This window comes from Pungitius pungitius, chromosome 2 (genome assembly GCF_949316345.1).
Source record: "Pungitius pungitius chromosome 2, fPunPun2.1, whole genome shotgun sequence".
Classification (NCBI taxonomy): domain Eukaryota; kingdom Metazoa; phylum Chordata; class Actinopteri; order Perciformes; family Gasterosteidae; genus Pungitius; species Pungitius pungitius.
In genome coordinates this window covers 1,234,174-1,250,000 of record NC_084901.1, presented here as the reverse complement: position 1 = coordinate 1,250,000, position 15,827 = coordinate 1,234,174, and the positions used below count along the sequence as shown (strand labels likewise).

The window sequence follows — 15,827 nt, the reverse complement described above, 5'->3', positions numbered from 1 at the left end:
AAATATTTTATATTAAATATTAATAAAAAATAATCTGGAATATAGAAAAACTATCCAGCATTTTATTAAGTAATGTATTTGGAAAATATATATAAATATTTAAAAGTGAGCTCTGGCCTTCCCATCTGCAACATGTAAGTGATTCGGGATCAATGAATTGATAACTTATTGTGCTGTAAGGCTGATTGTTCTTCTGCTGATTTGATTGGCCGAGGAGTGAGCCAGCGCTAAGTGCTGACGCTGGGTCTTTATGAGTGTGCGCTTAAACAAGGATGGATGTCGCGTCTCTTTCTCTGTGTGTGTGTGTGTGTGTGTGTGTGTGTGTGTGTGTGTGTGTGTGTGTGTGTGTGTGACCGCTGCAGTCATTCGTTAGCTCTCCACTGAGCCTTGCTAATGGCTAATGGACAAACAATTAACCGCCCCTTAACAATGCTAATGAGTTAATGAGCTCGTCAGCAGGACAACACCCGGAGACACACACACTCTCGCACACAGACACACACTAATACGAGCTGACTGTAAGTGAGTAAATCTATAATCTGCTCATGACCTTTGCTGTCCCGTTAACACTCGCTAATTTACACGCAGTGTTTATGCTATGCTAAGCTAACTGTTGAAGTTTGACCCGCTTGGACTGGCTGCTGCTCTACACAGTCTCCATGCTAAGCTAACCGACTGTAACTTAACTTACTTACGTGTTTTGTTCGAGAAGGTAAACAATTCTGTGATCCAAAATGTAAAAACAGTGTCAGAATGAGACAGATTCTGTTTCATTTCTCAGGATTCCTGAGCTTCACAATGCACAGTGCAGACTGTAGAGATGGGGAGCATTGTGTATTCATCCTAGATCGCTCACCGGATCGTGCCACCACGAAGCCACGCGTCTTAAAGTTAAAAAAAATGGGGGAAAGCAAACATATTGATAGGGCTGGAACGTTGTTGCCAGGGCGACCACTATCTCTCCCTCGCCTCCGTGTTCAGGCCCGTTCCCCGTGAACAGATTTGCAGTTTGGGTGGATTATGGTAATGGACTCAAAGGCCAGGTGCGAGATGGGAACGAGATGAATGTGCGGCGGTTGGTTATGAGGCCGATTATGGAAATATGACGGCCTGGAGTTTAGAGTTTAGTTGTCTCCTAAAAGACTTAGAAAGTCTTATCTCCAACAGATGAACTCCCCGTGTTCTCTCTCTCTCTCTCAGGGGGGAAATGCAGTAAAAGTGCCTCTGAAAAACTCATTAAGGCCCTTGATGACCTTTGAGTAAAGAACAAATGAAGTGTCCTTAAGGGGGTTTACAGAGCAGAACATTTTCAGTGTGCTATAGTAGCCTCCCAGTGGAGAACACAAGATAAACTATCCTGAAAATGCAACTAAGCTGCCTTCAAGTCTCCTTATGGTGGAGAAAACGAGATAGAGCGCTCTAGTGCCTGCTTTTCAAAATAAAGGCCCTATGTTAGTGCGGTCAAGGGTGCCTTCCTGTAGGTACGGTGCCCACTGACCCGTCCAGAGGAAACACCGGCCCTCTGGTGTGGATTTCAAATGGCACATAATTCAGTAATGGATTTGCTCGGTGCCCTCGGACGCCCGAGTCCACCACACCATCCTCTGCAAATTGAAAACAGTCTGTGAAACAATTTCAGTAAGAAGAACATGAAATTGCCTCCTTCCCTTTGGGTCAGCCACTCGGTTTGATTGACAGCTCCTCAGCAAAGGTCAGAACCGCTCGCTGCGAAATCAAACGCGCTTCTCTGCAGCGCTTTCTGAGCGCGTCACTCCGGTTTGAACGACAAAAAACGATGTCACGTCGCCGAGATGACGTTGACTGACTGCCTGCCTCATGAATATTCATAAGCCGTGGGATAGGCTGAAGGTCACAGAAGCCCCTCCCCCACAAAAAACATCATGAATCTTTAATGATGCACAAACGCTGTTTAATATTCCTGAAGAGGTGGATGTAACCTAAAGACCTCCGGAGGCATTCAGAGGTCTTTCTTAATGCGTCATGTTGTGGTTTATTAACACACACGCACACAGACTATGGGTGAGGTTTACTGGAGGCGGACTGGCACGACTCAATGGGCCATCTTTGATGACCGCCATGGCCTTCTTAGGTTTGTTCACAGGATGTGACCATTTATGGACTGAGGTGGACGCAGGGACGCTGTTTATACGTCCCTCCAAGAGAAGTAGAGTCATTCTCTCATAGACCAGAGGAGTCGCCCCCTGGTGGTCACTGCACAGATTGCAGCTTTAACACATGACCGGAGGATGCCGCCTGTTCCAGCTGTTTTCTACCAGCAGGAACTGACTGCCTTGACCTATTGATGCAGCGTGAGGCTAAACGCGACCTATCGTTTCCCCCCCCCCCCCCCCCTCTCTTCCTCTCAGGGCGGGGTACCTCCCACAGGGCGTTCCCTTGCAGCTGATTGGCTACCTGCCGGAGGAGCCGTCCTTTCTGCCGTGGCACTCCGCCAGCCGAGCGCTCTACCAGCTGGACAAGCTGCTGGACCGCACCGAGGAGTACAGCCTGTTCAGTGTAAGCACCCGGGGGATCCTCGACCCGACCCGACCCGACCCGCCCCGACCCGCCCCGACCCTCCTCCCGGGGCCGCGTCCACCGCGGGAGAATAAACGGCCTCTCCCTATTGGTGTGTGTGTGTGTGTTCACAGGACTACGTGCTGAAGCAGGTCGCGTCTCGGTACCATCAGATGGGTTGGCCCACCAACATGCCGGGCAGCGAGGGCAACGTGCTGCAGGCGTCCTACCAGACCGAGTACGCAACACACACACACACACACACACACATCTCAGGCCGTCCCCTTCGATGAATGAACCTACGTGAGCAGACCCTTTGAGTGATATTTTTCTTCACTTTTTATCTATATAAGAGTGACAAGCTCTTTTTGATCAGATCCATAACTGCACTGTCGCTTTGATTTATATGTCTTATTAAGGTATGTAATCACGTCACACACATAATAAAATACCACCTAGGTGATTAAATCTTTTTAAAGATGCTTTATGCTCAGGAGGTGTTCAGGGGGGGAAGTACTTTTCAGCCAAATTAAACAGTTCACAGAATATTCTTTATACTGCATTTAGTGCTTGACTTTTAAATAAAGGAAGTAAAGCCGCCCACGAAGGAGAGTTACGAGTTCACAGATAATTACACCCACTCCCCGGCATTGTGGAGGCTGATTGATGGCTTATTTTCTGGTGGATCCGGGGAGGCGGAGCTCGGCCTCCCGTCTCCTCCTGACAGAGTGTGTGTCCTCTCCACAGGGAGCTGCAGAGGGAGCTAATCATGCTAGCGTGTAGCTTCGGCAACAAACAGTGCCACCGACAGGCCGTGGCCTACATCTCTGACTGGATCTCCAGCAACAAGAACAGGTACCATCCAGAGTGCACACACACACACATGTTACCCACAATTCATAGCAGTGTGACATTACACACAAGGTTACCGATGGAAGCTCGGAGAAACGGTCAAGAAAGAAGGACTTTTCTTTTCTGTTTGTGTTTTTTATTTCTAAACAACAAAGACAAAATGGTCAAAATAAACAAGACAGTTTTTGTTGCATTGTTGTCCCATAATCACATTCATAAGCTAAAACAAATCTAATTCTAATTGGAATAAACCATCAGGCGAAAGAGAGACTAAGACGACGAGAGGGATGCTCGGCTGTAAAAAGAGAGAAACCCACTGAATGAGACGCACACGGGAGGGTTGGTAGTCGAGGTTCAGTCGGGTTTTTACAGCGGTTCCCACGGCGACGGTGTCTTTTTTGGGGGGTAAAGCAACGACACACATTTGGCCCTTTTTAAAGTTTAAGAAGCGACTCAGGTAAATCCACCTGGGACTGATCTCAGCAGGGGAGGAGCCCAGCCTCTCATCCGACCCCCGTCTCCACCTGCGCATCCATCAGCATCCACCCGCTGCAATGCAGCCCCCACCGGGACAACGGGAGCAAGTGTTAGCGCAGCTACCGTTTCAGCGGCCTCGTCCTTCTGGACAGCTCGTCACGTCCCGCCGGGCTTTTGTTGAAGATGAAGCGTCTACACGGATCAGAGACAAAGGCGCTTCATGGATTAGCCTGTTAGGGGGCCCCCGTGTAACAATGGACCCCATTAACCCCCTACTTCTTTAATCCTCCGGGTGTTTCCACACCTGCAGGTGCAGGTGTGCTGTGTTGATAAAGCGGCTGCTTCCTAAAAATAGCGCAAAGTGGAAGAGGAAACAAAGGAGAACCACGTTCGTGGTGTTAGTAGATCAGCTACGGGTCGGCTAGCCTGTTAGCCCACAGTTTCTGCACAGCGTAGCATCCAAACAAAATGATTAGCAAGCTAGCTAGCCACCTAGCTAACATGTCGCAACTACCAACGCGGTTTCTTTACAGTGGTTTGATGGCGAGGAAGCAGGAGGCAGTGGGAGAGAGAGCCTGTGACATCCGGAGCTTCGGGATGTAGAAACATCCTCCACAGACTGCTAAAACACACACACACACACACGCACACACACACACACACACACACGCACGCAGTGTGTTAGCTAACGGGGGCGCAGCATCTGGAGGCTCTGCTCCTCCTTTGTGGAGCTGCAGAGAAACAACGCTGCATTATTACTGGTATTTCTTATTAGAAGTAGCAGCGGTGGCTGTTCGAGGGATGAAATAGTGATCGAAGCAGAACTGGAGGTCTCTGAGCTCCTCAATGTTTCACATGATGAATAATCAGCAAGGAGCCGAGCCAGAAAGCACACACACACACACACAGACACACACTTCAGATGTTGCCAGATGTCGTTGGAGAAGGACTTCTACTCCACAGTGTGTGTGTGTGTGTGTGTGTGTGAGTTGAAGCTCGCTCTTAAGTGGAGCATCTCTAAATTGATTTCCCAGGTCGGTGAGTGATGTAATTGTCCTTGCATCACTCGCTGTGCACTCACTCAGAAAACACACACACACACACACATACAGACACACACAGCTGAGCTCACTCTATTGTATATTCTTTATTGATAATTTAGGTCAAACACACATTACGCTACATATTCTAATAAAAATCTTTTTGCTTTACTGAAGATTCAGGCGGATAACCAGCTGGGGAATGTGTGTATGTGTGTGTTTGTGTGTGTGTGTGTGTGTGTGTGTATCAAATATTCTCCTTTTTGAATCTGTTGCACGTCTCAGTAGCGACCTCTGCCTCGTTCAGACTTCAAAAGAGTTCCAGCACAAAGCCAATTAGGCTCATTGAGCCTCGCTGGAGTCCCAGCTGGTGAAGCGAGTCTTTAATTGTGCGTCTCAGTCCACAGGAGAAGAAGAGGGTTGCTTTAATGCATCCAGGGAGAGTGCTGCTTAATCCATCTGCTTCCTCAGCTTCCTCTCACCCACGTTTGGTCTTTTGCAGGATTCCCCCCAACATCAGAGACATAGTGTACTGCACCGGGGTCAGCCTGATGGACGAGGACGTGTGGGAGTTCATCTGGATGAAGTTCCACTCCACGGACGCCGTGTCGGAGAAGAAGATCCTGCTGGAGGCTCTGACCTGCTCCGACAACAGCTTCCTGCTCAGCAGGTAGGAAGGGCCTCCAGACAGGTGGGGTTCCCTACGAGGGTCCAGCAGGTCCCTGAGTGGCTTTCTGCTTTTATCCTGTCGCACATCGACAGATCGCATCTACAGACTCTGTGAGAAGAGCAGGAAGCTCCACTAAAGCTAGTGTTCTGCTGATCGTAGCCCCCACTCCCTGTGACCTTTGACCTTTACAAGCCTGACGCTCCGCTCTCTCGCGCTGCGTCAGTCTGGTGTTGGGGTGGCGTAGAGGAGCTTCCTCCCAGCTGGAAGCCAGATTAATGAGAGCAGAGAGTCACAAACCGCCAACGTCACCATTTACGTAAATCAGATAAAAAGTGAGCTCAGTAACTCCAGGCTCTCACACATGGGATGATGTCATAGATGCATGGAGGTAGATTTAGTAGGTATGAAAGGAAAGATATTTTCTGATCTAATTAATACTTTTATTTTATTTGGCTTTAAGTGCAATTTTCCCATTATTATATAAAGTAAAAGACTTTTACTTGAGTTCACAGTCTGTAATATGATTTTCAACTGAAAGAGAAACTAACTAAATTAACTGAAAGGTGCAGTGAAATTACTGAGACCATGTGTGTCTGTGTGTGTGTGTGTGTGTGTGTGTGTGTGTGTTTGTGTGTGTGTGTTATTCTGGCCATGTGTGCACTAACAGCAGAGTATTTAATCCGGAGCTAAGTGCTGCTATCTCTCGTTGAGAAAAATGCAGCAATAAATCCAATACACACTCAAAACTGCATGTGAGACAGATTGTGTGTGTGTGTGTGTGTGTGTGTGGTAGGTGTGTATGTCAGGTATTGATTTTCTTTCCCCAGTAAACTGTTCGGCAATCAGAGAGGTGGTACTGCATGTTCAGATAGCAGCTATCACACACTCACACACTCACACACAGACACACAATGAGAAAAAAAAAGCACACCACAGAAACCCACTGATTGGTCCGACAGGAAACGGTTTCAGCACAGAGGGATTGTGGGTAGGGGGAGAGAAAATTGATTTGGTGGTTTAATGAAAAGACATCAGCTACAAACTTCAAACACACACAGAGCAACAGAAACAAAAGTGGACACGTTTTACTGTGAAAGGGTTTGTCCTGAAAGCGTTTTATTGTGAAAGGTTTGGTCCTGAACCCATTTGATTGGGAAAAGTTTTGTCCTCAGCCTCTTTAATAAAGTTCATGTAGCTTGTACTAGCATGCATTAGCATGCTAACATGCTATGTCACGCACAGTTTACTGTTGTGTACATTAAAGAAAATGTCAATTTTTCATCTGGTGGTCCCTGCGCTTGTCCTCGTCCCCTGCGTCTCCCAGGCTACTGAACCTGTCCCTGACCTCTGACCTGGTCCCGGAGCAGGACGTGATCGACGTCATCATCCACGTGGGGCGGAACCCGCAGGGTCGGAACCTCGCCTGGAAGTACTTCAGGGAAAAGTGGGAGGTCCTCAACGCGCGGTGAGTGGCTCCACAACACCTACTACATCGTATATACTGTATGCAATGTACACTATGTACTACGTGTACTGTGTGTACTATGTACTGCACTCGAGTAACGCCCGTCTCCCTCCAGCTACGGCGAGGCGCTGTTCATGAACTCAAAGCTCATCGGTGGAGTCACAGAGTTCCTAAACACGGACCGGGAGCTCAATGAGGTACACACACACACACACACACGCACACGCTCACACACACACACGCACACGCACACACACACGCACACACACACACACACACTCACACACACACACACACGCTCACACACACACACACACACGCACACGCACACACTCTCACACACACGCACACACACACACACACACACACACACACACACACACACACACACACACACTCACACTCACACTCACACTCACACTCACACACGCTCACACACACACGCTCACACACACACACGCACACGCACACACTCTCACACACACGCACACACACACACACACACACACTCACACACGCACACACGCACACGCACACACTCTCACACACACGCACACACTCACACACACGCACATGCACGCACACACGCACACTTCGCACACATGCACACACTCACACACGCACACACGCACACACTCACGCACACACTCACACACTCACACACACACACACGCACACTCACAGACACACACACACACACACACACACACTTCACCAATTCACACACACACACTCATACACACACGCACACACGCACACACTCACACACTTACTACACTGACATCTAGAGGACTCACCTGAGCCACCTGCACAAACACAATTAAAAGATAAGAAGAAGATTTCCATCTGTGCTCCTTACTTAGAGAAAACAAGATTTATTTATTACATTTATTACTAAAGGAAAAACGATTCTAGGTTGGTGATAATTAAGACTTTTTTATTCTGTTACATTTAATTTGTTTCACACGGCTTCTCCCTAGAGGACTTATTTTAATATTAAACCGCCACAGATATATCAGAACTATATATATACCTATGTATACATTAGATCATTATATATTAGACAGTAGGTTTATAAAGTGGGTTCATGGGGGTCCATCCACCTCATGGACTGGACACGATGTGTTCAAAGGTCCATGAGGAGACACCGTCTCTGACATACAGCCATTACGGCTTTCAGGGGGTCGCAAGTGTCGACTTTTCGATTTCTTTTCTTTTCATATTTATTTCAACAGATTCTCAGAAGTTGATTTTGAGAAAGTAAAAATAAATGAATAGGAGGCTTAAAGAGACATTTTCCTGGTTGTATTACTTCATCAGATGAAAGCGTTTTGTTTGGGATTCCTGCCACAATCATGTCAAATTTAAATAAAATCGTCCCAACGAGCAAATTGGTGTAAATACCGTAGGAGGAAGGAGGGGGGGGGGGGTGGAGTGAGGGAGGAGTTAATGGTGTTCGCGCATTAAAGCGAGTTGGGTGGATTTCCTGCTTCGCTCCGATGGATCCGTCAAACTGAACCACGTTTCCTCTTCGGTCTTTAACTTTGAAAATCACATCCTGCTCCAACGTCCACCCCTTTAAAGTTTCTCTTTTTACAAAAGAAGCTTCCTCCTCGTCACGTTTGATTACCCTCGTCTTCTGCTGCCAGGACGTCTTTGAGGAATCCTAAAGCGAAGCTTCTCTTTTAATCAGCGACCTTCTTGTCAGACGTCAGCTTCACATTCCGTGGCTGCAATGGTTCTGTTTTACTGTAATAAAACATCCAGAAATGTACATCGTAACACAGTCTCTGGTTAACGAGGTGGAGCCTCCTCGTGTTTCTTGGACCCCGCCTTTATCGCACGCCACGTCACATGACCCCGTCCAACATTAAGCCGTTTGCAAACAGATATTCGCTCTCTTTGATGGTTTGGAGGTGTTTTTGCTTCGTGCCTTCATGGCCGTCAAGTTAATTTAGTTAATTTAATTCAGACCGTCCTTCAGTCTTTCCTGGCGCCACGGCCAACGTTGCCATGGAGACGGGGTAGACCAAGTCAATATACTTACTTTTTTAGCCTCTTGGGTGCTGCAATATTTGTGTCTCTTCTTTTCACAGTGGGGTTTCTAATATTCTAACTCCTCCTTCCCTCCTTCCTTCCTTCCTTCCTTCCTTCCCTCCCTCCTCATACCATATCTTTCCATTCCTTCTTCACGGTGTCCCACTACTCCTTCCTCCCCACCTCGTCTTTCTCTCCTCAGTTGAAGGAGTTCATCCAGTCCAGCGGCGTGGGGGCGGGGCCTGCGTTGCCGCGGGCGCTGGAGATCGTCGAGGGCAACGTGCGATGGCACCGCCTCCACCGGCGTCAGTTCTACCAGTGGCTCCGCAAACCTCTGAGCCCCAAACTGGGCTAGCTGACTGCTAGCTGACTGCTAGCTCGCTGCTAGCTGACTGCTAGCTGACTGCTAGCTGACTGCTAGCTGACTGCTAGCTCGCTGCTAGCTGGCTGCTAGCTGGCTGCTGGCCTTCAGAAGCAGTCTGTGAGCGAGGAGACGCGAGGACTTGACTGGTTTCTCTACTGTGTTTTCTTTTAAAGATTATATTTATTTCTTCAGCTAGCTAGCGGTCACTGGTTCATTAACTGTTAGCTAGCGTCTTGCCTCAGAACGGCTAAGTGGCCCCCGAGCCATTCACACATTCACATCAAGCCTCCTCTCCGATGGGAGACCCAGAGCAGCTCGAGTCGGCGTTAAACGGCCGATCAGCCAGCAGTCTGCACGTCGGCCATCGAACGCGAACGTAATTAACACAACCAGGACTCGCTGTCCTCTCATCACGGCCCTCAGAGGACTCATTAACCGCCTCAGCCTTGAATCTGAAAAGCGGCGCAGCTTCCTTTCAGGATCTACAACTCCAGCTGCTTTTTTTTAAACATGAGAAGCTTTCCAAAAAAAAGCTGATAAGGTTCCAACGCACAGAGAACGCACAGAGAAAGTATATATATATATATATACACTATATCAGCAAATCTATAACCAGTTCTCCTTGTACTACAAACCATGAGCGTTAAATAGGAAAATCTATCGGAGGTCAAAATGAAATTGCGTTTGTTTCATTCAACACAAAAACCAGAAAGCTGTCAGACGAGGCTCATTGTCCCCGAAAAGACAGCGAAGCTTTGAAGCGATGAGGACTTTAGGGATTGAACAGATCCTCCTGACACACAACGGGGGGACAGGGGGGACGGATGGACTCTTCAGTTTAACGGATTCTACGATGTCGGGTGTAACGGAGTGATGGAGAGTTTTGAATCAGACTCTCGGACGTAATGAACTTCACCTAAAAAGCACCAGAAGAATAAACCTAAATATTTGGAAACGTGACTTTAAAGAATTTGGAAAAAAGAGGATTTGAAATGAATAAAGTCTGGCGCTTTAAACGGACCTTTTTGAATTGTTCCTCATTGGTTAGATGCGGTTTTGGTGTTAATAATTGAGCCATATATGAATTAATGGACCTGCCTGCTTCTATACCCTGTGTGTCCAGTGACGTGTGTGTGTGTGATGATGAAGATGATAATGATGATGATGACGGCGGTGGGTGGCAGCAGCAGTGGTGACGTTAATGACTTCTCTGATTCAACTTAAGATAATTACAATTATTCTGATTAAGATCGGGATGAAGTCAGTGAAGCTAATTGTTGATGATGTGAAAATGCTGATTAGCATTATTCTTTCTATTATGCTAATTACCCGGTGCATTTTGAACCGCTCTGTCCTGGCGAGGACGTTTTGTTCAGATTTAAAGCACACATGTAAAATAAACCCTGTAAAGCATCAGAATATGATGTTAAAAGTTGAAATGTGATTTAAAGATGTTGCCGGAGGTGATGATTCTGATCATAATGATGATGTAGATGATGAAATCTTCACGGGACCAAAACGTGACGTTGACAGGAAGTGGCGAGGATGCGTTCGATGCTACTTCGTGTTTGCGGGTCTGCTGTGTGTTTTGCGGTTGGGCGATATTAAAGTGGTTAACCTTGTGTGTGACGTCGTCTGTTTGAATCCAACACGCTGCGCCCGATCCAGGGGGTCATGTGATGATAAAACCCATTTGCATAAAGCAGTGTCTGTGTGTGTGTGTCTGTGTGTGTGTGTGTGTATGTGTGTGTGTGTGTGTGTGTGTGTGTGTGTGTGTGTGTGTGTGTGTGTGGATTAATGGGACTCGGATGGGACTTGACAGAGAGAAATGGCTAAAGAGATGTTGTTTTATGAGTGGTGAAGGGACTGTAACGGTTCCTGGTACCGGTGCACAACGGACCCCAAACGCACGACTCAGACACCGATGGCAGAGACTGTTTTAATCAACAGTTCAGACACAAACCAGGAGATCCGTCAGCAGGCAAACGAACCCGAGAAGGAGCGGGCAGGGAGTCCGGGGTCCGAGCAGGTGAGTCCAGGTGCTACCTGAGAGGCCGCTGGAAGACACCCAAGACAATGTGGCAGGGATCAAGAGGATGAGCTGCAGGTGAGGAGGCCAAGCAGAACCGGGTGAGGGTAATGAAGGTGATTGATGATCAGACGTTCACTCTCACCTCGCTGGGTCCAATCAGCCGATCGCTTGCTGTTGTCCTAAGAGATCGTTGATGGTTGCTAGGCAACCAACCAAATGCTTTTCACGTCACATTACACACACTTCTACAAAACAATACGCCGTGAAATTATAGGATTTAAAATATTCCTTTTTGTTCCAATGTTCCAATATATAATTTAAAGTTAAGTTTGTTAAGTCCAGCCCACCCATTATTACACTTTGACCAAAAACACGAACAAATTGTAGCACTTAAGTTGTACTTTGTAGCAAGTTTTCTTGTTTTTGGGTTTGTATCTCTATGGTTGAAATGCACTTTTTGTAAGTCGCTTTGGATAAAAATATTATAGAATGTAATTATTATCCTACTCCTGGCTAAGTTCTGGCTCCTCCTGATTGGCTAACGAAGAAAAGAGCAAAGGAGAAGGGGAAGGAGAAAGTATAAGGATGGAAGACACGAGAAAGGAAACGGAGAAGAAGAAGGTAAAAAAACCAAAGGGAGGAGACAATAAAATATGGATGATGAAAGAAAAGGACACAAAGAGAGAAAGAAAGAACAGAGGAGGATAAAGTAAGTAAAGGAGGGATTGGAGGAAGAGGGGAGGAGGTAGAGAAGGACACAAGGAGACTAACAGCCCAGTGTCGGTTGTTATTATTCTAAATGTCTGTTCAGAGAAATCCCATTTTAGATAACACACTCACACTCACACACACACACACACTCACACTCACACTCACACACACACACACACACACTCACACTCACACACACACACAGTTTAATGCAGGACAGGAAGACGGAAAGAAAGATGAAACTGTAATTCACTTCCTGATAACAAGTGAAGTTACGGCTGCCATAGAAACGTTTTCACTATAATACCAGAATCAAGGCCTGACTTCTTCCTTTATACGGTTTTATTATTGTTAAATATTGTCTCTATTTTTTAGTTTGCATATTTTGTTTAATATTTATCCATTTCTGCATTAATTCTTCCCTCATTTTTAAATGATGCTGCAGCAAAAAACTCCCCTTTACAGTTTTAATAGGGAACTTTTTTTGAGTAAATAAGTAATCCATGGAAATGAGATTTGAGTTTAACGATCATTTTAGCTCGTAGCTCTTAGCGTGTAACTCGTAGCCCTTAGCTCATAGCTCGTAGCTTGTAGCTTGTATCTCGTAGCCCTTAGCTCCTAGCTTGTAGCGTGTAACTCGTAGCCCTTAGCTCATAGCTCGTAGCTTGTAGCTTGTAGCTGGTAGCTTGTAGCTTGTAGGTCGTAGCTGGTAGCTTGTAGCTTGTAGCTGATAGCTGGTAGCTGGTAGCTGGTAGCTGGTAGCTTGTAGCTGGTAGCTCGTAGCTGGTAGCTTGTAGCTTGTAGCTGATAGCTGGTAGCTTGTAGCTTGTAGCTGGACGCTGGTAGCTTGTAGCTTGTAGCTGGACGCTGGTAGCTTGTAGCTTGTAGCTCGTAGATGGTAGCGTGTAGCTTGTAGCTGATAGCTGGTAGCTTGTAGCTGGTAGCTTGTAGATTGTAGCTTGTAGATTGTAGCTGGTGGCCAATCACAAGTCCAAACAGTTTCAGTCTAACGGGATTAAATGCAAATGTTTGCTCTGTTGATCAGTTCAAGTCGAGTGCAACCGAGGCTCATGGGAAAGTATTCTTTGGATATAAAGTCAGATGATCAACGAGGTAACGTGGAGAGCATCCTCAGGAGATCATGAACCAGATCTTAATGCAGTCAGGGGACCTTCTGAGCAAACGGGCTGTAATCCGCTGGTAACTGTTGTTCTCTCAGTATTCCTCCTCCGTTGTCTCCACCGCTCCTCTCACAAAGTTATGGAAATGTCCCGACATCAGATCAAAAATCTGAAATTATGCCAAATCCTCAGAGAGCGAGAGTCACTGTTGCCATGGTGACGTGGCACGATGCTCAGTGCTGCCGGACGGAAACAAAGGCAGAGGATGTTCTCGTTATATTAGTTTGTATTCAAGCCCGGAAATCTCGATGTAACCTCAAACTATGTTTAATTCAAACTGCAACTAGTGTGACACGCACACACACTCACACACACACAAACACACACACACAAACACACACACACATCGGCTTGTAGGCCCAGGTTTTAGGTCTCAGTGTCAACCAAGTGAATTAATTCAGTTTGCAGACACTAGAACATGCAAATTAATATTAAGGGTGCATCTGTGTGTGTGTGTGTGTGTGTGTGTGTGTGTGTGTGTGTGTGTGTGTGTGTGTGTTGTAAACGCATGCTTCGCCTCGAGGAAAATCAGCTCAACTTTCATTCATATTAAAATCAGGCGGCAAGAGAGAAGAGAAGAAAGGAGGATTAGGAAGGAAACAGATAAGTGAGGAGGAAGTCAGGAATCAAGGGGAGGAGAAGGAGATAGGGGAGAAAGGGAAGTAAAAGGGGGCAGGAGGGGGAGGAGGAGGGTAACGAGGAGGAAGAGAGACAAGAGAGGGCAGCAGATATAAAGAGACGGGACATTATCTGAGCTTCTTTGTTTCGCTGCTGTGGAGAGAGAACTGATCCACTGACACCACACACACACACACACACACACACATGCCATGCACACACACACACACACACACACACACCATGCACGCACGCACACACACACACACACACATGCCATGCACACACACACACACACACACCACACACACACACACACACATGCCATGCACACACACACACACACTCCTAGCCGTAAGTCCCTTCGATGCAGACCACTAGATGTTGTCCACATGGAAACCAAACACTGAACTTGTCTCTTGTCTCCTGACGGCAGATCAAAAGAATTGGTTGCCGTGGCGACCGGAGTGCAGGTAAGCGGCTTGGTTAAAACGCTGCATTTATAATCAGATAATAAAAGAAATCAAATTATTAAATCAAAAACAAAATAATTAAGTTGTGATTCACTTCTTATCTGAAGATGATTAAAGGATTAAGTTCCAAGATGCAGATCTCCATAAATCTCTGATGACGTCGTTATGTGAGACTTGAAACAAACTCTGAAGCCATGCGTCTTCCTCTTCCTCCAAGCTGAATGGAAACGTCCAAAGGAGGAGCGTTTGTTTCCTCGAGAAAGTGGAGAAAACACAGGAGTATCACAGGTGTGTGTGTGTGTGTGTGTGTGTGTGTGTGTGTGTGTGTGTGTGTGTCTGTGCCTGTGTGTGTGTGTCTGTTTAGAGCCTTTCGGCTTCAGTTTAAGAATTGGAGCTTCTTTCTGTCCGTTGGGTTCAAACGAAGCAGGAAGTGAACTGACGCTGAAACAGAACCTCAAAGTGTGACTGACTTGTTTCTTTGGTGTAAAACATGAAAGAATGAAAGAAACAAACTTACGTTTCTCTCTGCATTCGTTCTTCTTCTTCTTCTTTCATCTCGTTTGTGTTGCTCCAGAACTTTGAACCAAAAACTGCAGCAAACAAATGAAGTTGTTTAAAACACAAACGATTAAAGGGTACAAACACACTCGGATTACAGCCAACGGATTAAAGACTATCGCAGCCCCCCAGCGTGAGGGAAGGAAAAGGCTTCAAACAGGAATCACACACACACACACACTCACACATCTGTGCTTGTGAGAGCCTTCGTAGATTTGGTGGTGTTGCGTTACACTGTTGCGTTACATTGTTTTGTTACTGTGTTGCATTACCTTGTTGCGTTACATTGTTTTGTTACCGTGTTGCATTACCTTGTTGCGTTACATTGTTGCGTTACATTGTTGTGTTACACTGTTGCGTTACATTGTTGCGTTACATTGTTGCGTTACACTGTTGCGTTACATCGTTGTGTTACACTGTTGCGTTACACTGTTGTGTTACACTGTTGCATTACCTTGTTGCGTTACATTGTTGTGTTACATTGTTGCGTTACATTGTTTCGTTACATTGTTGCGTTACACTGTTGCGTTACATCGTTGTGTTACACTGTTGTGTTACATTGTTGTGTTACATTGTTGCATTACCTTGTTGTGTTACATTGTTGTGTTACACTGTTGCGTTATATTGTTGCGTTACATTGTCACAATATGCGCTGACAGTGTGTTACTGTGTTTTCCCTCAGCCGAATATCACACGTAGTCGACTGTTTCTTTCACTGAAGGTCCTTTCACTTCCTGTTTGTTGGAGACTCCCTGGAGGCGACGTCCTTCATGGACATTCTTGTGTGTAACGACCAAAGTGCCGAAGCAGGAAT

The 15,827-nt window shown here is 46.4% G+C and overlaps 1 protein-coding gene and 1 long non-coding RNA gene across 2 annotated transcripts in view; one reads left to right on the top strand and one right to left on the bottom strand.

Annotated features, from left to right (window-relative positions):
• The window catches only part of LOC119210728 (thyrotropin-releasing hormone-degrading ectoenzyme-like), a 64,494-nt gene extending 53,432 nt beyond the window's left edge, over nucleotides 1-11,062 (top strand). Inside the window, exons 14-20 of the mRNA XM_037461024.2 lie at nucleotides 2,388-2,535; nucleotides 2,670-2,773; nucleotides 3,283-3,390; nucleotides 5,407-5,574; nucleotides 6,899-7,039; nucleotides 7,155-7,236; nucleotides 9,279-11,062. Of these exons, the coding sequence (XP_037316921.2) occupies nucleotides 2,388-2,535; nucleotides 2,670-2,773; nucleotides 3,283-3,390; nucleotides 5,407-5,574; nucleotides 6,899-7,039; nucleotides 7,155-7,236; nucleotides 9,279-9,431 (904 nt within the window). The 3' untranslated portion in view covers nucleotides 9,432-11,062. The remainder of the gene's footprint in view (nucleotides 1-2,387; nucleotides 2,536-2,669; nucleotides 2,774-3,282; nucleotides 3,391-5,406; nucleotides 5,575-6,898; nucleotides 7,040-7,154; nucleotides 7,237-9,278) is intronic.
• On the bottom strand, nucleotides 3,548-4,503 carry LOC119210729 (uncharacterized). Its single transcript, XR_005119700.2, has 3 exons — nucleotides 4,396-4,503; nucleotides 4,141-4,209; nucleotides 3,548-4,056 (listed from the first exon to the last, which is right to left on the bottom strand). It is a non-coding gene; the product is annotated as an uncharacterized LOC119210729 (long non-coding RNA).
• Nucleotides 11,063-15,827: the final 4,765 nt, after the last annotated feature.